Raw genomic sequence first — 23,242 nt, forward strand, 5'->3', positions numbered from 1 at the left:
CCATCCCCAGCGGCAGAGCCAGTGCCCTGCATGACCCTCCCGGTGCGGGGTCACATCACCCTCCCGTGAAATGGTTGGACGGGGACTTCGTCATCATCGCGCCCTGGGGATGTGGGTGCCAAGGGCAACTGAAGCAGCAGGCGGGCGGCTGCCTTCCTGGGCACGGGTGGGGGGTCCTGGCGGCCCAGCGGCTGTGCAGGAGGACGGCGAGACTCTCCTGGGTGGGGGTGCCCGCGCACGCACAACATGGTGTAGGACCCTGTCCTCACCCTGTGGGGCACGACCTGGGGTAAGAGGGGTCAGGACACGAAGCCGCCCCCAGCCCTGGAAGCGCACGGTAGAGGCTGTGGGCACCGGGGCCGGGACCCCCTGAAGGCGCCTCCGGCACCAGCATCGCACCCCCCACCCCAGCTGCAGGACTCGCCAGCTCCGTCTTCTGCTCTCAGGCTGGCGGCCTCCTTGTGGACAGGAGCCGGGGGGCAGAAGCTGGGGTGCAACCCGTGTGCCCAACATCAGCAAGTCTCAGGACCCAGCCCAGAACATTGCCCTGAGCTCACCCGATCCTGGAAACAGCAGGAACCACAATGACACCATGTGTCCCACCACCTAACGGGCCATAGCCTGGGTGGGAAGGGGAGCTTTAGTGACCTGGCCGAGCTAGGGCCTCGTCCCGGGTGATGACTTGAGTCCGGGTGCTGGTGTGAGAGGAGTGCTGGACACCTGCAGCGGCGATGCCTGCTCGGGCTCGACCCTCCGGGAGCCACAGTACATCACTCAAGGATGCACGTGCTAGGAGCAACCCGTAGGCAACATCTACACACAACAGAAGGAAACGACCCGCAATCCAAGGCTCAGGCAGCACGGTCCTAAGGCCTGGTGTTTCCATACGTCCGTGGAATGCAGACGGACATACGTGGAACGCAGACGTGCAGACATGCTTTGTGATCGAGGCTTTCGTTTAGATCCACAGTGATTTTCAGACAATGAACCCCAGGACCGACTCTGACCTCAGAAAACGATGGGAGCCCCTGGGAGACCTGGCCAGTCCCACCAGCTGGGACCGTGGAGGTAGCTTCCAGCCTGATCCGCGTCTGTTACCCCACGTGGACCTTCAGTCACACACGTCCGCATTCCCGAGGACACAGAGCCACTCGGTATGTTGTGAACTGGGTAGAAACGGTCCCCGGTGCTCGTCCTTCCCCACGTTGCTTTTTATCAGCACATTGATTAACCTCCAGCAAGACAGAGATAATCAAAGAAAGACCTAATTTCCCAACATTAGGAAGGAGAGGATATGAATACAACCCAGGTAAATATGGAAAGGGTAAGAAGGGAAACACAGACAGCGCTACGCACCGAAGTTCGACAACCCAGACGAGGTGGAACAACTCTCAAAACCACACACGTGCCAACTCCCTGTAGATGAACTAAAGAACTGGAGGAGTTCCTGCAGTGTGTGCGTGCACGTGTCTCCACATTAGCGAGGAATTAACCCAGTTCTCATGCACTGACCGGCGTCCCAGCAGGTGAACCCCGTTCCAGTCTAGAGAGCACTGCGGGTGAGGGACGCACTCCCACAAGACAGCCCCCAGTTCAGACACCAACCAGCTTGTCTCCTGTGCTTCCGACTGACCGGCTATGGAGTCGGGTCCTCAGGGTCATCTCTGGTTTCGTTCATTTGCTGGGGCAGCTCACAGACCTCAGGAGACCAGCTGACCAAGTGGATCGCAGTTTTATTGACTGAATGAGAGGCCAGGTGGAGAGATACGTGGGGTAAGGTCTGCAGGGGTCCCTGGTCCCTTCTGCCTCCTGGAGTTCGGGGCCCAGGGGCCTGGGCAGGCAGTTCACTGACCTGGAAGCCCTCTGACCCCTCCCCCTCCTTGAGTTTTGATGGAGGCTCCAACCCTCCAATCACAGTTGGTTGGCCCTGGCCTCCAGCCCCCATCCTTAGGGCCTTCCCAAAGTCCCCTCATGAACATACACCCAGCTGTGGTGGGTAGGGGCTGGGTACGTAAGACGGGATGCCCACCTTACCTCCACAGCTCTGGGGGATCTCCGGAACTGAGGACAAGAGACCAGCCACAGTCACAAGAGATGTGCCCTTTGCTCTTAGAAATTCCAAGCGTTTAGGGATGAAGATCAAAAACGTATTTATTATAAATCACAATATCACAGCCCTATAACAATTTTTAAGAATTGAATTTGTGGACAGCCCAGGTGGCTCAGCTGTTTAGTGCCACCTTCAGCCCAGGGCCTGATCCTGGAGACCCAGGATCGAGTCCCACATCTGGCTCCCTGCATGGAGCCTGCTCCCTCTGCCTGTATCTCTGCCTCTCTCTCTCTCTCTCTCTCTCTCTCTCTCTCTCTCTGTGTCTCATGAATAAATAAATAAAATCTTAAAAAAAAAAAAAGAATTGAATTTGTAGTTACCCCCAGTGAAAAATCTCCAGGCCTCCAGATGATTTCAATGACAAATTTTGACAGACATTTAAAGAAGAAAGAATGCCAATCATATGCAGTCTTCTCCAGAACAGGAGAGAATATGTCCCAAATTATGTTAAGGACAGCATTTCCCTGGTACCCTGACTTAAGAGTATAAAAGAAAGAAAGAAAAAAGAATAGAGGAAGGGAAGGAAGGAAGGAAGGAAGGAAGGAAGGAAGGAAGGAAGGAAGGAAGGAAGGAAGGAAATAAAGGGCAAACACGGTCAAATATCCCTATGAGCTGCATTAAAATCTTCAATAAAAATATAGTGGATTCAGGGATCCCTGGGTGGCGCAGCGGTTTGGCGCCTGCCTTTGGCCCAGGGCGCGATCCTGGAGACCCGGGATCGAATCCCACATCGGGCTCCCAGTGCATAGAGCCTGCTTCTCCCTCTGCCTGTGTCTCTGCCTCTCTCTCTCTCTCTCTCTCTGTGACTATCATAAATAAAATAAAAAATATATATATATAGTGGATTCAAATGCTGTAATATATAAAAACAATAATGCAGCACAACCAAGTGGCATTTATCCTGAAAATACAAGATCGGTTCATCAGCTGAGAATGTATCATTATAATCTGTCAGATTAATGATCTAAAGAAAAAAGCTCACACATCCTATCAGTTGATACAGAAAGCATTTAACAAAACCCAACACCTATTCATGATTTAAAAAAAACTTCCAACAAAATAGGAAGAGAGGGGAACTTCCTCAACCAGTACGCGGCATCTACAGAAACATAGAGCAACTTACGTGACACGTAATGGTGAAGCACTAGATGCTCTCGCTGAAACCAGGAATAAGACAAAGAAATCTACTCTTATGAGTCTCATTCAACATCATACTGAGAGTCAAGGCACTCCAATGAAAAATTAATAAATGTACCCAACGTGAGAAAGAAAGAAATGAAACTGTGTATTCACAGATGACACGATTAGAAAATCCCAAAGAATCTATGAGAAAAATTTGGAGAACCAATACATAACTTTGGTGAGGTCTTGGGATGCACGATCGCAACAGAAAAACCACATTTAGACAGCAGAAATTTAAAATTAAAATTTTAATCTTTATTTTTAAAAGACAGCTATCTACAATAGCTCCAAAATAGATCAAATACTCAGGTAGACATCTACAGAAAACCTGCACTGGATCTATATGTTGAAAACTGCAAAATTTTGAAGACACGTTAAATGACTTAAATAAATGGGGAGACATACCATGTTCAGGGATTGAGAGATTTGACATAGTAAAGACATCAGTTCTCTTTAAATGATCTGTAGATTAATCACAGTCCCACTCGAAACCCAGCAAGACTTCCTGTAGATACAGGTAAGCTATTTCAAACTTAGGCACAAAGATGGAAAATCTGGAACAGCTTAAAGAATTTTGAAGAAAAGTGAAGGTGTGAGCATCACATTACCTTATTTTATTTTTTTATTTTTTAAAGATTTTATTTATTTATTCATGATAGACGTAGAGAGAGAGAGAGAGAGAGAGAGAGACAGGCAGAGGGAGAAGCAGGCTCCATGCAGGGAGCCCGACACGGAGCTCGATCCCAGGACTCCAGGACCATGCCCTGGGCCAAGGGCAGGCGCTGAACCGCTGAGCCACCCGGGGATCCCACATTACCTTATTTTAAAACTGACTCTGAAGTGGTAGCGATGGAGCCAGTGTGGCATAGGTGAAGGAGAGACACATAGACCCATGGGACAGACCCCAGAGCCCAGAATAAACCAAGAGCAATAAGGGTAACGCCATTTTTTTTTTTTTTTTTTTTTTTTTTACAAAGGGAGAAAGACCATTCACTAGAGAAAGGATAGTGTTTTCAACAAATAGTATTGGAGCAAATGGGTATTTTCGTGCAAAACAAAAACAAAAAAAACAAAGAATCTTGGTCTGAATTGCATAATTTCTGCAAAGATTAACTCAAAATGAATCATAGGTCTAAATATAAAACTTTTAAGGTAGCCCTGGTGGCGCAGCGGTTTAGCGCCGCCTGCAGCCCGGGGTGTGATCCTGGAGACCCAGGATCGAGTCCCACATCGGGCTTCCTGCATGGAGCCTGCTTCTCCCTCTGCCTGTGTCTCTGCCTCTCTCTCGCTCTCTCTGAATGAATAAATAAATAAATCTTTAAAAATAAATAAATAAATAAATAAACAAACAAATAAATAAATAAATACAAAACTTTTAAATAGGGACACCTGCATGGCTCCATGGTCGGGCATCTGCCTTTGGCCAGGGGCCCCGGGATCAAGTCCCACATCAGGATCCCTGCATGGAGCCTGCTTCTCCCTCTGCCTGTGTCTCTGCCTCTCTCTGTGTGTCTCTCATGAATAAATAAATAAAATCTTGAAAAAAAAGGAAATGGATGTATTCCCAGAAATATATAAACCACCAAAACTGAAACAGGAAGAAGTAAAAAAAAAAAAAACCTGAATAGACCCATAACCAGCAAGGAAATTGAAGCAGTCATCAAAAATCTCCCAAAAAACAAGAGCCCAGGGTGGGACGGCTTCCCAGGGCAATTCTAACAGACATTTAAAGAAGAATTTAAAAAATTAAAAAAAAATAAAGAAGAATTAATACCTATTCTTCTGAAGCTCTTTCAATAAATACAAATGGAAGAAAAACTTCCAAACTTTCTATGAGGCCAGCAATAATATGATCCTCAAACCAAAGACTCCACCAAAAAGGAGAATTACAGACCAATATCCCTGATGAGCACGGATGCAAAAATACTCACCAAGATACTAGCCAATAGGATCCAACAATACGGTAAAAGGGTTACTCACCACGGCCAAATTGGATTTATTCCTGGGCTGCGAGGGCGGTTCAACATTTCAAATCGATTAGCATGAAACACCACATAAATAAAAGAAAGGACGAGAGCAAAATGATCCTCTCAATTGACGCAGAAATTACATTTGACAAATACAGCATCCTTTCTTGATTAAATCTCTCCACAATGGAGGGATAGAAGGAACATTCCTCAGCATCTACGAAAAGCCCACAGCAAATATCCTTCTCAATGGGGAAACACTGGGAGCCTTTCCCCTAAGATCAGGACCACGACAGGGATGTCCACTCTCACCACTGCTAGTCAACATAGTCCTAGAAGTCCTAGCCTCAGCAATCGGGCAACACAAAGAAATAAAAGGCATTCAATTGTCAAAAAAGAAGTCAAACCCTCCCTCTTAGCAGATGACATGATACTGTACATAGGAAACCCAAAGGACTCCACCCCAAGATTGCTAGACCTCACACAGCCATTCGGCAGTGCAGCAGGAGGCACCATCAATGCCCAGAAGTCGGTGGCATCTCTACACACTAACAACGAGACTGAAAAAGAGGAACTAAGGTGTCAATCCCATTTACGGTTGCACCAAAAGCCATGAGATGCCTAGGAGTAAACCTAACCAGAGAGGCAAAGGATTAGTACTCTGAACACTATACAACATTCATGAAAGAAATGGAGGAAGACACAGAGAAATGGGAAAATGTTCTGTGATCATGGACTGGAAGAACAAATATTGTGAAAATGTCTACGCTCCCCAGGGCACCCCTGAGTGCAATCCCTGCCAAGATGCCATCAACATTTTCCACCGCGCTGGAACAAACAGTCCTAAGATTGGCGTGGAGCCAGAAGAGACCCTGCAACAACGGCAGGAGAAACAGGGGCAAAAATGAACTATTGGGGCTTCATCGTGACAAAAAAGCTTCTGCAGCAAAGGAAACACTCAACAGAACCAAAAGGCAACCAAGAAAATGGGAGAAGATGTTTGCAAGCATCTTATCATGCAGAGGGCTGGTATCCAAGGTCTGTAAGGAACTTCTCAAACTCAACACCCAGAGAAGAAATAATCGAGTCAAGAAATGGGCAGAAGGCACGCGCAGACATTTCCCCGAAGAGGACATACAAATGGCCAACAGACCCAGGAAAAGATGCTCCTCCTCCCTCGGCCTCAGGGGAACACGGGTCAGATCGACACCAGGTCAGCACGTCACACCTCCAGGATGGGCTGACATGAACGGGACAGGAGGCAGCAGGTGTAGGAGAGGATGAGGAGGAAGGGGAGCCCTACACTGCGGGCGGGAACACGGGCTGGCGGGCGCCCCAGAGAGCGCTGCGGAGGGTCCTCAAGGAGTGACAAACAGCTGCCCCCCCGAGCGGCAGTGGCACTGCTGGGCATTTACCCCAAAGACACGGATGCCTCCTAAGGGGCACCTGCCCCCCAGTGTCCACGGCAGCTGGGTCCACTGTAGCCACGCTGTGGGAGGAGCCTCGGTGTCCTCGGGCAGATGATGGATAAAGAGGATGGAGATGGATGATAGATGATGGACGGACGGACGGACAGATCGATTGGAATGTCACTCGGCTATCAAAGAGAAGGAAACCTTGCCATTTGCAATGACGCGGACAGAACTAGAGGGATCGTGTTAAGTGAAATAAGTCAGTCGGGAAAGAAAATGACCGTGTGGTGTCACTCATACGTGGAATTAAAGAAGCAAAACAGAAGAACATCTGAGAACGGAAGGAAAAATAAATAACATGGAAACAGAGAGGGAGGAAAAAGAGACTCAATCATAGGAAACAAACTGAGGGTCGCCGGAGGGGAGAGGAGCCGGGGGATGGGGTAACGGGGGACGGGCACGTGATGTCACGAGCACTGGTGTTCTCTCCAACTGAATCCCTCAATTCCACCTCTGAAGCTAATATTACACTCTACGTCAATTAATTGGATTTAAATTAAATTTTTAAAAAAGATCACTGACCACATCAGAGCGCATTCCCTCCGGGCTCTGGATCCTGCTCCTTCAGCTGATGCCGGAACCACCCCCCGTGGGTCTGGTTTGTTTAAGTAGGCCCCACGCCTCGTCCACAGCCCAGCCTAGGGCTAGAACTCATGACCCCCAGATCAGGACCGGGGGCGAGGTCAGGAGTCGGGTGCTTCACCCACAGAGCCAGCCGGGGCCAAGAACCGCGCTGGTTCATCCTGCATCTCTGACATCGGTTGAAATAGGAAAGTGTTGCGTCCCGCTCTGTCCTGCTTCTCCAATACTGACTTGCTGTCCGGGGTCATTCATGGGGGCGGACGGATGTTAGAGGGTTAGTTTTTTTTTTTTTTTTATTTCTAAGATCTGCCACCATGACTTTGATAGGAGTGACATTGAGACTGAGGGTGGCTTCAGGAACTGCGGACATTTTCACAAGCTGAGGCCCCCGCCCCACAAGCCCAGGACGGCCTCCCAGAGCCTGGAGGGTCTCAGCGCATGAGTCTCGCGCTCCCTCGATTCAGTCTAACTACTTTGTCCTCTGTGATGCTCCCGAGAAGGGAGTCATGTCCTTAATTTCCTTCCTGAGGCTCATTGTCGGGACACAGCGAGGCTACTGAGCTCTGTAGGGTCGTTCTGTGTCCCTGAACGCTCCTGAACTCACACCTTAGTTCTAACAGGTTTTGGTGGAGGCTCTCGGGTTTCCAGTTTCTAGTGCCGCGTCTTCAGCAAATAGGGACAATGTGATGTCCCCCTTCCAGGTGTGGAACCTCTGCTGTTTCCTGTCTGTTGACTACATACATTAGGACTTCCAGCACTGAGAGGGGACCTCCTTGGCTTGTTCCTGCTCAGGGGAGACGATTTCAGGTTTTCACCCTTGAGGATAACGTCAGCTGCGGGGCTTCCTAGCGGCCTTTATTCTGTTGATAGACATTTCCTCAAAACCCATTCTGTGCTTTTTATGTTGTATTCTGTCAAATGCTTTTCCTGCAACTCTCGAGGGGATCATGTGGTTTCTGTCCTTTCTCTGGTTAATGGGATGGATCGTGCTGACTGATGGCCAGAGGGGCCGCGGGAGGCAGGTGGGCAACATGGATGAACAACAGGAAAAGCTACAAACGTCTGGTTCTAAATAAAGAAATCCCAGAAATTTAGAAAGTACAGCCTGGCAATAGAGTCAGTACTGTTGGGACAACTTTGTATGGGGACAGACGGTGATGCTGCTTCTCGTGGGGAGAGCTGAGTGAGGCACAGAACTGTCAAGTCACTAGTTGTAGCCCTGAAACTACTGTCACGTTGTGTGTCGACTGTACTTCAATACATACCAAGGAAAAGGGGTTTCTGGTAGGACTCCCAGTGGGTCCGTGAAAGGCATTTACACGGTCGTTACACATACGAAGGCACCTCTGCAGAGGGGATCAAGATGCTCACATGTCTTCATGTTAATTTTTAGAAGATTTACTTGAGAGAGAGTGCAGTGGGGGGGGGCGGGGGGAGAGGGGGAACCTGGAGCGGACTCCTCACCCACCGGAGCCCGAGCCCCACGCGAGGCTCCACGCCACAACCTCGAGATCCTGACCTGAGCCAAACTAAAGAGTCGACGTGGAACCGACGGAACCACCCAGGAGCCCCTCAAATGTTCCTAACTGCAACCCCATGCTGTGAACCCTGGGGGGCGGGGGAGCATCGTGACCCCCAGTCTGCCTTGAAGGGTGGGAGGCCTGCAGGGCCCGAGAATGGGAACTGAGGATGTGGGAGGGTGCCTGCATCCCCTTCCCACCCGGCGTGGGGACAGGACCCTTCCCCGGGACCCTCGGCCTTCAGGGTGAAGGGCTAAGTGCTGATTGGACCCCGCCTGCCCACAGTCATGATGCGGAACTCCACTGTGGGCAGAACTGTGCTGCCCCCGGGTTCCACCGCTGCCTGGTGCCCACTCTGTGTCCGCAGACCTTCGGAGGCACTCGTGCTCCGGATCTGGCTTGCAGCGACCCGACTCTCCTGCTCTCCCCAGTAGCCCAGTACTCCTCTCCCCTCAGTACCCCAACTCTCCCGCTCTCCCCAGTACCCCGGTACTCCCACTCTCCCCAGTACCCCAACCCTCCCACTCTCCTCAGTACCCCCACTCTCCCACTCTCCCCAATACCCCCACCCTCCCACTCTCCCCAGTACCCCCACCCTCCCACTCTCCCTAGTACCCCAGTGCATAAAGAGGAGGCGCTCACACAGTGACAGGTCACGGGTGAGTGGCAGCTGATCCCCGCTCCCCGTGGGCCACTGTGGGACCTGTGGGGCCGGGTGGGGGCACTGGCTTCCCGGGCTGGGGTCCACAACACCCCAACCCACCATGCAATGACCGTGAGCAGCTCCTGCAGCCCTTCCACAGCCCCACGGGAGCGGCCCCCTTTTGCCGCCGTCTAGGAAGGAGGCTGGGGTTGGAGCCAGGCAGCTCCCCCGGATCCCCCGCTCCCCTGTAAGCCCTGTGCTGTGCAGGGACCCAAGCCATGACCTTTCCAGCCCGTCCTAGATGCATGGACCCCGACAGGGGTGACACCCCCCTGCCCCGCCCTGTGGTCAGGGGAGGACAGTCAGGGCCCGCTGGGTCCCCCTGGCTCATGAGCAGGCTTGCTCTTCACTCACTGGAACGTGGAGTCCCTCGTGCTCCCCTAGGCCCCCCTCAGGCTATTCACACATCGCTGCCCTCAGGGTGGGGAGTTTGGTCGCACTCTTGCTGGCATTAGGTTTTAATTTTGATGAGTCCAGTCCGTCGCTTTCTCCCCTTGGTCGTGTGCTCGTGGAATCTAAGAGAAACCTTCGATCCCCGCCCCTCCCCAAGCCCGCAGGGACACTCGCTGGCCGGCCCACCCGCCACCATCTCTGCGCCGGCCCCGGGCTGGGAGACGTCACCCCCGAGCATCAGGTGGGCAGTTCCCCGGAGCCCCTGGGTCCCCCGCCCGTGTGCTCCTGATACCGGGGTGGGAGCGCTCTGTGACCCCCGCGTGACGGCATGTCCTAGGACAGTGGCTAGGAAGGTGGACTGTAGGTGGGCGAGGGACAGACAGGCAGCGAGGGCCCGTGTGTGATGCTTCAGCCCAGCCTGTGCCCCTCGGGGCTACGGGGTTGTCTCTGGCTCCGGTCAGACGGAGGGGCACCTGCCCACGGGGAGCACCCGGACGCATGTGTCCTCGGAAGGTTCTCACGCACCGTCATTCTTGGATGTGTTTGGATTGCAGCACCATGCAGGAGGACTCAGAGACCCTGCTGGCCTTGCAAAGGCCCAATATCGTGGCCCAGTACCATCAGGTGAGGCCCAGAAGGGACCATAGACACTACACACCCACGACAGGGGGGACCATACCTGCAAGAGCAGGTGAGGCTCAAGAGGGGATCAGAGCCAAGGATGAGCCAGGTCAGCCCAGACAAGGACCGTAGTCACCAGGAACAAGTGAGACCCTGGGGATGGTCCCAGTGTCAGTAGCAAGTAAGGGTCCATCCTGGAAGCTAGTCATTGGTAGCTGAGGAGCCCAGTCACCAGGTACAGGTGAGGCCCAGGTGGGGACCACAGTCACCAGGTCCAGATGAAGACCACAGCTACCAGGCCCAGGTGAGCCCAGGTGGGGACCACAGTCACCAGGTCCAGGTGAGGCCCACGTGGGGACCACAGTCACCAGGTCAGGGTGAGGCCTAGGTGGGGACCACAGTCACCAGGTCCAGGTGAGCCCAGGTGGGGACCAGAGTCACCAGGTCCAGGTGAGCCCAGGTGGGGACAAGAGTCACCAGCTCCAGGTAAGGCTCAGGTGGGGACCACAGTCACCAGGTCAGGTCAGGCCCAGGTGGGGATCGTCACTGATAGATAGAAGCAGGTGAGGCTGTCAGGCTGTGCCCACCAGGCAGACAGGCCCTTCCTCTGGTGCCCGGCCAATCTCAGAGGGTCGGCGCTCCCTCAGGATTCAGGGGAGGGAGGATCCCTTCTGCTCCCTTCTGTTCCCATTTCCCTGCTCTGATCGGACCCCACCACGGAGCCCCCTCTGTTGCAGGCACACCAAGCAGGGTCTCCGCAGGACCTGTCACTGTACAAGGTCACCGACCACCAGGGCTTTCTGCAATCCCCTGGATACCCCTCATCCATCTCAGGGTGGGTGGCGTTTGCAGGAACACCTCTCTGGAGGCTGACCCCCCGCCCAGGTCGGGACCTCGTCCCCTGGAGCCCTCTGAGGGCCATCTCTGCGCTGGGCTGCAGCTGAGACACCCCAGAGGCCGACCCGGGATGTGGGCAGGAAGGGAGCTGGGCCCGGGGGAGGCCCCTGGACACTCAGAGGAGGGGCCCCCACGCCTGCTTCAGGCAGGCCCAGGTGTCTGCCTCCTGCATCCGGGGCGGGGGGGCAGGCAGGGAGGGGTCCAGTCCCTTCAGCAGGGGCTCCCGCAGGTGAGGGGCTCTGGGGCCGGGGCGTGCTCTCCGTAGGGTGATGGCCTGGTCTGGGGCGAGTCCGCAGGGGTGCTCTCACCCACACCCCCCAGCCAGGGCCCCCACAGTCCCGAAGGCTTCTGCGGGGCTGCAGGTAGATGCCGGGGACCAGGCCAGGGCAGGGAGGTGGGGGGCCGCAGAGGAAAGGCCCGACCAGGCAGGAGGAGGGAAGAGGAGGAGGGGGCTACCCTGGGCGAGAACGAGGAAGGGGACAGTCCAGTGGCCTAGGTCGCAGGGGACGAGGCTGATGGGCCAACAGCCCCACGAGAACCTGACGGACACTGGAGACTCCAGGTGGAGCCCCCTCAGCCCTGCTCACGGCCCAGTGGCTGCTGGGATGGCTCAGGGGTGGTCGTGCTCAGGGGCTCCGACAGGACAGGAGGTGAAATGGGCCAGAGGCAGAGGGGACAGCAGAGAAGGGAGTCAGGGGACAGCAGGGGGATGGCCAGGGGGCAGGGGGAGGCCGGCTGGACGCTGGGCAGTCAGGCCCTGGGGAGGCAGGGGACCTCAGCGGGACGGTCACAGGGCACCCGGGCCACGCTGACAGCTCTCGGGCTGGTCCATCGAGAAGGGGGCAGGTCACCCCCTGGGGGCGCCGAGGGGTCCCCGCCCAGCCCACCCCCGGCAAACACCTTTCTCAGACCCCCCAAAACGCCGCCCCCACCCGCCCTCAGGCCACTGGCAGCCCCTGCCCTCCCTGGAGAAGCCCTGCCCTCCCCAGGCCCCTGGGTGCAGACGGGGGTGGGGGGGGTGCGGTGGCTGTGGGGCCGGGGCCTCAGGGCTCTGCGTCTCTTGCCTTCCAGGGACAAGGAGCTGCCCAGCCCCAGCCCCCGCGAGGCCAAGGTGAGAGCCAGTCCTGGGCCCCGGGCAGGATGTGGGGGGGGCTGGGGCCAGCTGTCTGCACCCCGTCCCCCACATCTCCCCAGTCCCCCGTCCCAGCGCTGCACGGGCTGCCGGGAACGCACCCCAGACCCGGAGCCCTGGTCCACGGGGGGCCCTGTGCCTTCCTGGCTCCTCCGGGTCCCGCGGGGGACTGGACGCGGCCTGAGCGCCCACCTCCCGCGGCTGGAGCCTCACCTGCGGCCCCCACTTGTCCTCTTCCAGAAACTCCGCCAGGAGACCCGGTGCACGGACAAATAGATAAAAATGCTCAAGCGATGGGACCACTACCTCCCCAGCGAGAAGGTGGGGTGCTGGGTGCCCCCGAGGGCTCTCCGTCCTGACGGGGCTGGGGGGCCGCCCTCAGTGTCCTCCTGCCCCGTCCTCGGGGGAGCCCCCTGCTTGGGGAGAGTCTGCTGGGAGCCCGAGCCTCCCCAGGCTCCGGGACGGCAGTGGGGGAGCGTCAGGTCGGGGCCATGGTCCCTGCTCCTCGTGGGGGACGGGGCCCAGCTCCAGGGAGACCCAGCCTCTCCGCAGACACCGTGGAGCCGAAGCCTGAATCTTCTAGATACCTCGCACTCCCTGGGCTCCAAGGGGCCGCCCTGGGCCCCTCTCACCAGCACTGTCTTCCTCCCCGCAGCTGCGGTGCCGGGTCTACAAGGGGGTCCTGCCCCAGGTGCGGGGACAGGTGTGGCTGCGATTGCTGAACGTCGACCAGGTTAAGGCCAGGAATGCCAGGAAATACCAAGTGGGGCCCGTCCACTTCCCGTGGACCCTCAGTCCCCTCCCCACCAGGGCTGACCCCCCATGTCTCCTCCCCACCCGGGCTGAACCCCCATGTCCCCTCCCCACCAGGGCTGATCCTCCATGTCCCCTCCCCACCCAAGGCTAACCCTCAGTCCCCTCCCCGCCCACGACAACTGGGCACAAGCCCTCACGCAGGCCCCGCGGGCACGGTGGGCACTCCTGCCGTCCCCGGCCTCCCAGGGGAAGGGTGGAGGTTCCTGCAGGACACACTCCCTTGGGGGCCCCAGGGCTCCCTGCCCAGGACAGCAGCTGCTGACAGGTCGGGGTCTGTGTCCCTGACGCCGGCTCCTCCTTCCGGGGTCTCCCCGCAGGAAATGAAGGAGGCAGCCCTGGCCTCCTCCCGGGACATCATGCAGATCGACCTGGACGTCAACCGGACGTTCCGCAGTCACACCATGTTCTGGGACCGCTACGGGGTTGGGTGAGGCTGCTGGGCCTGCGGGATTCGGGGGCCTGGGAGAGGCCCGGGGGCTTCTGTGCAGGGGCCATGGGGTCTCCAAGGCCGGGGGGAGCGATGGCAGCAAACACACTGCCACATGGTAGGGTGCTGGGGATGACCCCTGTGCCCCCACCCCCGGGGTCTTGGGGATGGGGAGGCTCCAGGACGGGGCCTCCAGGGGTCACCGTCTGAGCTGAACCCCAAGGGGGTGAGGAGCAGCCCCGTGAAGAGCAGGGGGCCGGGGTGGGGGCATGGGGGGCAGTAAGGGGACCTGGGGGCCAGGGTGCATGGCCGCGGCTGGACCCGGACACATGGACCCGACGAGGGTCAGACAGCTCAGGGTGACACCCACCCTTGGTGCTTTATGTACTTCTGAATTCTGGGCATTTTATTTTAGACAATTTGCAGTTGGTGAGCACACATAGCATGATGACCCCCAGATGCCGCCCCCGGTCCAGGCAGGCCCTGCACTGAGCACACGGGGCCCCAGGAGCAGGGGCAGGGGTCACAGCAAACCCCAGACTGGGGTCGCCTTTATCTGTAGACGTCTCCGTGTGCACCTTAGAGAAGGGGGTGCCCTGTGTCCGCAGGCCCCCGACGCCATCCCCCTCAACCACCGCCCCCACGCCATCCCCCTACATCACCCCCCACACCACCAGACCCCCCACACCCCCAGACCCCCCACCCCTATACTATCGGTCCCGCCACCCCCACAAGGACACGTGCAGCTGCCCCCTGTGGGACATGCTCAGCCTCCCCGGCTACCTTGGGGTTCTCTGGACGGCCTGCTCCCGTCAGAAGCCCGGGTGTCCCGTAGAGTCCCCAGGGGCCGCGGGGAGGTGGGGAAGGCAAGGAGCCCCCGACAGGGGGGTGCAGGTGGGTGGAGCAGAGGGTGCAGCTCCCTCTGTGTGCAGCGGGCAGGGTGTGTGGGAGCCTGGGACCCCAGGGGTGACCTGCAGGGGCACCAGGGACGGGGCTGAGGAGCCGCCAGGCAAGGGTGGCTGGGCTTCCTGGGGGGCCACTCGGACTATCTCCCCAAGAGAACTCGGTGCTCCTCCCTGCAGGGAACCTGCTGCCCCCCGGGGCCCCCGCGGCCCTCAGAGCGCAGCCGGGTCAGGCTGACCTGTGACCGGGCCCGGGGGCCACGGAGCCGGGGTGCAGACTCAGGCCGCTGTGCGGGGGGCATCGGGCAGCTCCTGGCAGCGCTGAGGGGGCCGCACCCCATACCCCCCCGCGCTCAGATAGTGACCCCAGGGGTTTGCAGCCTGTATCGGGGTCACACCTGCACGATGTTCCCTGCTCTCCTCACGGCGGCTCAGACCTGGAGCCCCGAGATGCTCTGGGATGGGCGGGCCCGGGGTTCCCCACACAGAGGCCAGCCCAGGGACACCTGGGAAGGCCTGGGGGTGCGCTCAGGGCCACGGATGCCCCGGCTGCGTGGGCTCGGGCAGGGGCCACGTGGGGCTGGTGGTGTTCCCGGGACACAGGGCCAGGCCAGGACAGGGGAGGAGAGACGTCAGGGGCTGCGGGGACCGGGGCAGGGGGAGCGCTGGCTCCCAGCGGGCGTGCAGGGGGGGCCGCTCCAGGGCTGGAGGGGGCGCTGGTGGCGCTGGGGGAGCCCGGAGCTGCACACACCACGGAGGGAGCCACTCGGAGGCATTGGACACCCCACGGTGCACTTAACCCCTGGCACGCTGCACGTGTGAGGTCGCCGCCTGTCCCCGTGCGCAGACCTGACCCCAGAGATCGGCCCCCGCGGAGGGGCCCTGCGGGCCATGGGGCCTGCGGGGCGGGTGTCTGCACCTTGGCGGCCTCGCTGGGCGGGGGCTGACTGAGCAGAGCCCCCCGCTGTCCCCCCTCCTAGGCAGCGAGCCCTGTTCCATGTGCTGGCGGCCTACTCGGTGTATGACACCGTGAGTGTCCCTGCCCCCGCCTCCTGCCCCGCCGGCGGCCTTGTCCTGAGTGCTGGTGACCAGCGGGACTCACAGTCAGGGGCCCAGCTCCACGGCCCCCAGATGCCGGGGAGGGTCTCTCTCCTCCGGGACGGGCAGGGGGCGGGGTGCAGGCCTCCCAGGGGAGGTAGGGCCTGCGTGCCCGAGGGCCGGGGCTGCCAGGGGCCCCCAAGTGCACCGCGGCCGTCCTAGAGCTCGGGTCTGGACTCTGACAGACGGCACTACTGATGAGAACCCGGGCGGGGAAGGCTCCCACTCCCCTGAAGGGCACGAGGCCGAGGCGTCCAAGAGGCCGCCCCCTTCCACGGCGCATTCCAGAAGGGTCCCCAAGGACCCCAGCTCACACGCTCCCCGGCCCCGCGGGGTGTCCTGGCCCTGCTCCCCTCGTGGGACCTCCCAGGGGCCACAGTCAGGCCCCCGACCTGCCCTCCGGTGGGTCTCCAGACCTGGCGGGTCCCCTGCAGCCTGGCATAGCTCACGGAGGCCCCTCCTGCTGGTCTGAGGACGGGGGCCCTGGCACGGTGGCCACAGGGCTCGGTAGCTGGTCCTGGTGGCCCTCACTTACCCCCCTGCCCTCTGGGAGCCCCCTCCGGGAGCCCGGGCTGTGAGGGAGCCAGGGGAGCCTGACACCCGCGGGGAGGGATCAGAAAAGGCCTCGGGGTGCACGCCCTCCGTGGGGCTCTGGCTCTTGCAGGAGGTGGGCTACTGCCAGGGCATGAGCGAGATCGCGGCCATCGTCCTCATGTTCCTGCCCGAGAACGCCTTCTGGGCGCTGGCCCAGCTGATGACAGACGACAGGCATGCCATGCACGGTAGGGGCCCACCGGGCCGCCGGGCGGGAGAGGAGCTTAGGAGGGCCTCCCTGCAGGCTGCTGCACCTGGGGGCAGGCGGGGACCCCCCCAGCCCGCCCCCTCCACGGGCAAGAGCCCCGCCTCCCCGGTGGCCTCCGGGTCCCGGAGCCACGGCCACCCACCCCACCGTCTGCAGGCCAGGCTCGCAGTCCCGCTGCTCCCCCAGCCTCCCGCCCGGCTGCCTGCCCCCCAGGCCCCCCTGCCAGCCCACAGCCACACGGGGCCCAGGGGGCAGCATCTCCCCCTCCCGGGGGCCCCCAGCCTCACTCCCAAGCCCCACAGAGGGCCATGCACGCCCATCACCCTCCCCATGGCCTACACCCGCTGCCCCTCGGGGCTGGGGACCCGCCTGTCCCCGCGGCGGCCCCTGCAGGAGAGAGGGTGCTGGGTCAGCCGGGCCTGGTCCTCAGCCCCCAGCCCACGCCCCGCGGGGTCTCTGTGAGGACGAGGGTCCCCGGCCCCACACCCCCGGCTTGAGAGGCAGCCCTGCCCTCTGGGAAGAGCCGGTCCAGTCAGGGCTCCGAGGGCGGTGGGCACATGGGGGTCAGGGCGTGGGGGTAGGCCCCTGCCCCGACACCCCTCACCCCACCTGGTGCAGGAGGAGGCCCTGATCGTGGGGGCCTGGGGCCTTCTCAGGCTTCTTCGTCCCAGGCTTCCAGAAGCTCCTCAGGTTCCAGGCTCATCACCAGCGCGTCCTCCAAAGAGCTCTCCCCGACCTGAGGAAGCACATGGCACATGGGAGCTCCTGAGGTTCCGTCCCCGGGGTCCGGGGCAGGGGGTGGGGGGCACGGCCCTCCGAGCTGCCCAGAGTTGGGGTCACGTTCCTCCCCTGGGGCCCAGGGGCACCCTCGGGGCTGGGCAGGGCTGTGGGGAGCGCAACAACGGGCTCCAGGGGCTGCGGTGTGGGGCCTGAGCACCTCCTGCCCTCCCGCCAGGACGAGGAGCAGATGTCCACCGGCATCTATACCCCAAAGTGGTTCCTGCAGTGCTTCCTCAGCCGAGTGAGGCCCCCCAGGAACCCCGCTCCCGGACCTGCCCCCTGCCCCCGGGGAGGGCCAGCTCAGCCCCACCCTCCAGACGAGCCAGGCCGGACCCCGGGGCCCTGAGGCTGAGGCTCGCAGCCCAGCCCGTCCTGGAGAAGCCCAGAGGGTCCCTGGACGAGGTTCCGGGGGGCGGGCCGTCTCTGCCTCAGCTCCCCTGGGGGAGGCCAAGTCAGCCCGGGGTGTAGACGGGCCCTCGGCCCATCGGGCGGCCAGCCTGGGGTCCTCTCGAGGCGTGGTGTCGTCAAGTGCAGGCAGAGTCTGTGCCCCCAGGGGTGCGGGAGGTGCTGGCCGGGGTCGGAACCCGGAGCGGCCGGGAGTCCTGATCTCCCTGGGAGGAGGGCACGCACTGGGGGGGGGGGGGGTGCTGTGGTGCCTCGTTGGAGGCAGCCGGGGGGGCAAATGGCAGGCCTAGCTTAGCCCCAGCCAAGCCCCCCAGGGGCCCTGCTCAGGCCGCTCCTCCCACCCCGCTGTCCCCTAGACCCCCTTCTCACTCACCCTGAAGCTGTGGGATGTTTACATACTGGATGGGGAGCGGGTGCTCACGGCCCTGGCCTACACCATCCTCAAGGTGCACACAAGTAAGTGAGCCCCTGGGAGCCCAGAGGTGGGGAGGGGGCAGGGGCGGTGACCCTGTGCTCTGAGCAGCACCCAGACCTGGGGCGGGGGGGACGGCGGGGCAGGCGGGTGCAGTGGGGCTCCCTGAGAGGAGCAGCGGGCAGGGGCCACCCCGGCCAGCGCACTGCCCACGGCGCTCCTGGACACAGCGGGACCCCAGCCGCTGGACTGGGGGCACTAGGGGCCCCAGGGCAGGGCCTTCTGGGTCTGACTCTCACCCACTGCCCAGAGAGCCTCCTGAAGCTGCCCCTGGAAGGGCTCCGGGAGTTCCTCCAGGACTCTCCGGCCCAGCCCTGGGCCCTGGAGGACGAGGCGGTGCTCAGACACCTTCGGGCCTCCATGACCCAGCTCCGGAGGATGCGGTGCGACCTGCCCCCACCCAGGTGGGCTCAGGGCCCCGGCCCCTCCCGACTCGGCCTGCTGGGGCCACCCAAAGGGGACAGAGCCCCCGTCCTCATCTCTGGGGCTCTCCTCTTCTGCTCTAGCCTTGGGGACTCCAGGCTAGGGCTGGGCGGGCAGGCACCCACTGCAGGGCCCGGGCACCAGTGTGGGGGGCTGAGCACAGGGTCAGGCGGGGGGGCCACAAGGGAGCTGAGGACCCCCGGGGCCCCCAGCGGGGAACACATAGCCTGCTGGAGACGCTGACCCCGTCAGCCTCTTTCCAGCGGGACCTGGAGTTCCCCACGAGGCCCCTCGGCCTGAAGCGAGTGTCCCCGGCGCCCAGGCCTCTCCTCCCTTCTCCGGCCTCTGAGCCACCGCCCAGGGTGGAGGAGCAGGCCTCCCCGGGCCCAGCCACCCAGCCTGAGCCGCCCGGACCCCCTCCCAGCCAGGCCATCGTCCAACTTCCCCCCCAGCGATGGAACTCCCTCCCCACCCTCCCAGTGTAACAAGACGGTGCGGGCAGGTGGCCCCCGGACACGGTGGGCTTGAAGACAAAAAACGGGGTCCCCTTCCCTTCGGCACCTGCCTGGGCCACCCCAGAGGCCCCGCGACGGACCAGGCCCTGGAGCACCCCCGGGACTCCCATCACGGGGTCCCCCCAGCCCCCTAGGGACGACGCTGTCGGGCCCAGGACACCCTTCCTGCCCCGCGGCCACTGCAGCTCATGCCTCTCGCTGGGCAGTGACGGGCACAGCCAGGGCAGAGCCAGGGCGGCGCTGAGCCCGCTGCCCCGAGGCCCCGCACAGGCCCGGGACCCTCTGCCCTCTGCGTCCACAGGGCAGCTCAATGCTCGCGGGCAGAGCGTGGTGGTGAGTGCGGGGGCCCAGAGGCTCTGGCCCGCCGTCACCGTGCCCTGCCTCATCTTGCTGTCCCTCCCGGAGGGCGGCACCCCCCGCACAGGACACCAACCCCTGACCCAGAGGGACCTGGGCTGGCCTGGCCCCAGGCTCTGTGGGGGCAGGGGCGACTCGAGAACTGCCCCCCAGGCCCAGCACTAATGGGATCCAGTGCTCCGGGGCCCTGGCCAGGCCTGCGTTCTGGCCCCGGGCTGAGCGAGCCCTCTCAGAGCCGGATGTGGCCTCCTGGGCCCTGGGCGTGCCCCACAGATCCAGGTCACTGACCTAGGGCAGCCCTGGGGATCCCGGGACACCCCAGGGCAGGGCAGCAGGGGCAGGCCCGTGGGCCCCACCCGCACCCACACCAGGAGGCAGGCTCCTCCACGTGCTGGGGCTCCAGCAGTCAGTCACCCGGCCCCAGTGGGCCCGAGGCCGGGGTCCAGCTGCCCTGCGGGGACCTAGAGCAGGAGCCCATGGGCCGCAGGTCCAGGCCAGCTCTGCTGTCCCCAGAACCGCCTCTCAACACCCCAACCTCAGGACACACACCCCCACCCGGAGTCCGCACAGGCTCCAAAGTGGGCGACTCCAGCACCCGTACCCCCGTGGGATTCCCGCTTTCCTCTAAGGACAGGAAGGTCTCCCAGGGGAAGGCGCACACCCTCGGCTCTGAGCCCGTTTGCTGTTGCAAGTTCAATAAGGTGTTGTGTGAAAATGCACGGCCGGCTCGTTTCTGCGTCTCCCGGAGCTCTGTGCACGGGGTGTGGAGACACCCCCAGAGAGGAGGAGGGGGGACCTCCCGGCCCCGACCAGCCCCTGCAGGGGCGCCGCCAGGCACACACAGCTGACGTCCCCACGTGCCTTGCAGGTGCGGCCATACGCCAGGGTCAAGACCATCAAATAATTTACTGCGACTCAGCCTTTGCCCCGCGGGCAAGGACGGGACTGGGGGAGAGTGACAGCCGGGGGGGCCCGTGGCCTCAGTTCACGACAGTCTGTGCAAAGCGCCCTGGGAGGTCCGTGCTCCCCCTGTCCAGGGGGCCTGGGCTGGCCGGGCCCCGGGGGCGCTTCCTTCCTTCCTCGCCCTCCTCCTTCCTCCTTCCGCGCCTCCTCCCAGCTTCCGGCACCTCCTCGCCCCGAGCCTGTGCGCCTGGGGCACAGAGGACCAGCGGGGCTGCCAACGTGGCCCTGGAGGGGACGTCAGGACAGCAGGCACTTGCAGCTCATGCAGCCTGGGCCTCCCTCGTCGGGCGGGCTCAGCTTGCGCACCTTGTGCTGTCGAATCTCTCGCACCAGCGTGTAGAAGGCATCCTCCACGCCCTGGGAAGACGGGGCTGGCTGAGCGTGCGGCTCGGCCCGGGGGCCTGGCAGCGCAGGGGACCGAGGGACCCCAGCGTCAAGCTCATGCATCATCCCAGCTCCCCCTGGCCTCTCCCCACCCCGCCCCCACACAGGCAGCCCCAGGGCTCCCCCCATCAGGCGGCTTGGCCCTCAGGAGCTCCCCCACAGGGCAGCCCCGAGGTCTGGCTCCCAGCTCTAACATCCAGGGTCCCGCTCCTGTCTGACCTACCACCCTGGTCCCCCACAGCCCATTAAAGAGGGCAGGGCCTACACGGGCCCATGGGGCTTTCTGCGGGCAGGGGCCAGGGCCCCAGGGTCACCACTCGGCCTGGCTCAGGGCAGCTCTCTCTGGGGACCTCTGCCTCTCCCTGGAGCTGTGTCAGCCCAAACCCTGGGCCCCGGCCTCCCTCGCTGCCCTGCCGTCCGGGGACACTTACAGCGCTAGGGGCCGCTGGGTCACGGGGGTCCCGGAGGGTCCCAGAGGGTCCCGGAGCTGGAGCCAGAGCCAGACCGGCTGCCCTGTGTCGGGGGAGAGGGGGCAATAAGCACTGCTCCCTGGCAGGGGCGGGGCGGGGCGGGTCCCCAGCTAGCTGCGGGGTGGGGAGCCGGCTCACCTGGCGCGTCTTGGCTGACGTCTCGATGTAGGGGATGCCGTAGCTGCGGGCGAGGTCCTGCGCCTGCCGGGACTCCACGGTGCGAGCAGCCAGGTCACACTTGTTCCCCACCAGCACCATGGGCACGTCGTCAGAGTCCTTCACTCGCTTGATCTGCTCCCTACAAGAAGGAAGGTGGGAGCCAGTCGGTAGGCTGCAGGCACGGCTGCATCCGAGACCCTGACAGAGAAACGCGATGAGAGGCAGAGGAACAGGTGGCTCTGAGGGCCGGCCGGAGGCTCACCTGTACTGGTGGATGTCCTCAAAGGACTTGGTGTTGTTGATGGCAAATACACAGAGAAAGCCCTCCCCCGTGCGCATGTACTGGTCCCGCATGGCGCTGTACTCCTCCTGGCCCGCTGTGTCCAGGATGTCCAGCAGGCACGTCTCCCCGTCGATGACCACTTGCTTCCGATAGGAGTCCTGCGGCAGGCCAGTGCTTCAGAACGCCCAGCCCCACACCTCCGAGGACGGGGCCACCCAGCCACCAGCCCCTCCTAGGTCCCCAGGTGCCACCCCCAGGTCCCACGAGCAGGGGCCGCCCTCCTGCGGAGCCCACAGCAGACATGCCCACAGCAGGCTCAGGGCTGGGCGAGCTCACCTCGATGGTGGGGTCGTACTCATCCACGAAGTGGTTCTGGATGAGCTGGATGGTCAGGGCGCTCTTGCCCACGCCTCCAGCGCCCACCACCACCAGCTTATACTCCGTCATGGCTCCTCACGGGACGCAGCACAGGACGCCAACGAGGTCTCCTGTCCCACCTGCTGAGGAAGCTGCTCTCAGCCCTGAGCCAGCCCCGTGGGGCAGACCACCCCGGCCCCGACCCGGTCCCCAGGCCCCACACAACCAGGGAACCGGGCGCAGCCGCCCACCTGTGGCACCTCCAGCGGGGGGGGCGGCGGGGGGGGGGGGGTAGGCACCTCGCCGGCGCTCATGGCTGCGAGAGAGCAGGGAGAGCTGACAGCTGAGAGCATCTCCCAACCACGCACCCAAATTAGAAGTTGCTGGGTAGGCAGAAAGCGTGCACTGGAGGGACCCGGAGGCCCTGCAGGCTGAGATTACCGCCCCTCCCCGCAGAAACAGGTCCTGCCACAGCGGAGTGCAGCAGCGTGCCCGGGCAGGCCAGAGCCCCGCCGCGCCTCGCTGCACCGGACTAGCATCTGCGGAGCGCCCGCGGCCGCCAGCTGCTGCTCCGGGGGCGAGGCCCGGGCCCTCCTGTCCCGGGGGGAGCCCCAGGCCCGCGGCCGCTCGAGCTTCGCAGGAGAGCAGCGGCGGGCTGCGGGGATGGCGGCCCCGGGAGCAGGCCGGCGGGGTAGGCGCGGGGACGGCGCTGGGCCGCGGCCTCCGGCCCGGCTCCCGGTCTGGGAGGTTTCGGGACGCGGTGCCCGGGGCTCCGGTGCGAACGCCCGGCTCGCCCGCTGTGCATCGCGGAGGCCGCCCGCCGCCCGGGCCTCGGGGGCGCGCCTGGCGACCTGGGGGCCCCGCACGCGGCCCGCGGAGGAGAGGGCGCGGACGCCGCCGCCCGGGGCGCCCCCGCACCCCGCACCTCGCACCCCGCACCCGCCGCAGCGCCCGCCCGCGGCTCACCTGCGCCCCCGCGCGCCCCGCCGCCGCCGCCGCCTCCACCGCCCGGCGCCGCAGCCCCGGCCGCCCCCGCCCCGCCCCGCCGCC

The 23,242-nt window shown here is 62.1% G+C and overlaps 2 protein-coding genes across 14 annotated transcripts; one reads left to right on the plus strand and one right to left on the minus strand.

The window, feature by feature from the left end:
- Positions 1-9,434: 9,434 nt before the first annotated feature.
- LOC119864195 (USP6 N-terminal-like protein) lies at positions 9,435-21,444 on the plus strand. Of its 12 annotated transcripts, none has more exons than XR_005373279.1 (11): positions 9,435-9,492; positions 10,087-10,170; positions 10,484-10,553; positions 12,519-12,558; positions 12,820-12,900; positions 13,235-13,312; positions 13,713-13,822; positions 16,487-16,604; positions 17,281-17,394; positions 18,166-18,265; positions 18,532-18,551. XR_005373279.1 is itself a non-coding variant. In XM_038562925.1 (10 exons), exons 3-9 carry the CDS (start codon positions 10,488-10,490, stop codon positions 17,362-17,364), a joined length of 615 nt encoding a protein of 204 aa, XP_038418853.1. In that variant the 5' UTR covers positions 9,435-9,492; positions 10,087-10,170; positions 10,484-10,487; the 3' UTR covers positions 17,365-17,394; positions 18,166-18,265. The 12 variants fall into 12 exon arrangements, 7 of the variants coding, with proteins under 7 accessions (XP_038418853.1, XP_038418852.1, XP_038418854.1 ...); XR_005373277.1 differs by lacking the exon at positions 18,532-18,551 and adding an exon at positions 17,580-17,645 and having other exon boundaries at positions 17,243-17,394; positions 18,166-18,240; XR_005373278.1 differs by lacking the exon at positions 18,532-18,551 and adding an exon at positions 17,580-17,645 and having other exon boundaries at positions 18,166-18,240.
- Positions 20,464-22,337, minus strand: HRAS (HRas proto-oncogene, GTPase). 2 transcript variants are annotated; one of them, NM_001287070.1, is made up of 5 exons: positions 22,172-22,337; positions 21,815-21,993; positions 21,532-21,691; positions 21,355-21,436; positions 20,464-20,896 (listed from the first exon to the last, which is right to left on the minus strand). In NM_001287070.1, the coding sequence occupies exons 1-4, from the start codon at positions 22,280-22,282 to the stop codon at positions 21,374-21,376; spliced, it is 513 nt and encodes a 170-aa protein (NP_001273999.1). In that variant the 5' UTR covers positions 22,283-22,337; the 3' UTR covers positions 20,464-20,896; positions 21,355-21,373. The 2 variants fall into 2 exon arrangements, with proteins under 2 accessions (NP_001273999.1, NP_001273998.1); NM_001287069.1 differs by lacking the exon at positions 21,355-21,436.
- Between the last annotated feature and the right edge of the window lie 905 nt (positions 22,338-23,242).

This window comes from Canis lupus, chromosome 18 (assembly GCF_011100685.1).
Source record: "Canis lupus familiaris isolate Mischka breed German Shepherd chromosome 18, alternate assembly UU_Cfam_GSD_1.0, whole genome shotgun sequence".
In the NCBI taxonomy this organism is placed as follows: Eukaryota; Metazoa; Chordata; class Mammalia; order Carnivora; family Canidae; genus Canis; species Canis lupus.

What these genes read in the sequence shown, in the direction of transcription:
- HRAS (NM_001287069.1), bottom strand. Translation starts at nt 22,282, where the DNA reads ATGACGGAGTATAAGCTGGTGGTGGTGGGCGCTGGAGGCGTGGGCAAG. An exon ending in GAGGACATCCACCAGTACAG is followed by an intron (nt 21,692 to 21,814) that starts GTGAGCCTCCGG and finishes TCCTTCTTGTAG; the next exon opens with GGAGCAGATCAAGCGAGTGA. An exon ending in CGTCAGCCAAGACGCGCCAG is followed by an intron (nt 20,897 to 21,531) that starts GTGAGCCGGCTC and finishes CCGTCTTCCCAG; the next exon opens with GGCGTGGAGGATGCCTTCTA.
- LOC119864195 (XM_038562925.1), top strand. Translation starts at nt 10,488, where the DNA reads ATGCAGGAGGACTCAGAGACCCTGCTGGCCTTGCAAAGGCCCAATATC. An exon ending in TCGTGGCCCAGTACCATCAG is followed by an intron (nt 10,554 to 12,518) that starts GTGAGGCCCAGA and finishes CTTGCCTTCCAG; the next exon opens with GGACAAGGAGCTGCCCAGCC. An exon ending in CCAGCCCCCGCGAGGCCAAG is followed by an intron (nt 12,559 to 12,819) that starts GTGAGAGCCAGT and finishes GTCCTCTTCCAG; the next exon opens with AAACTCCGCCAGGAGACCCG.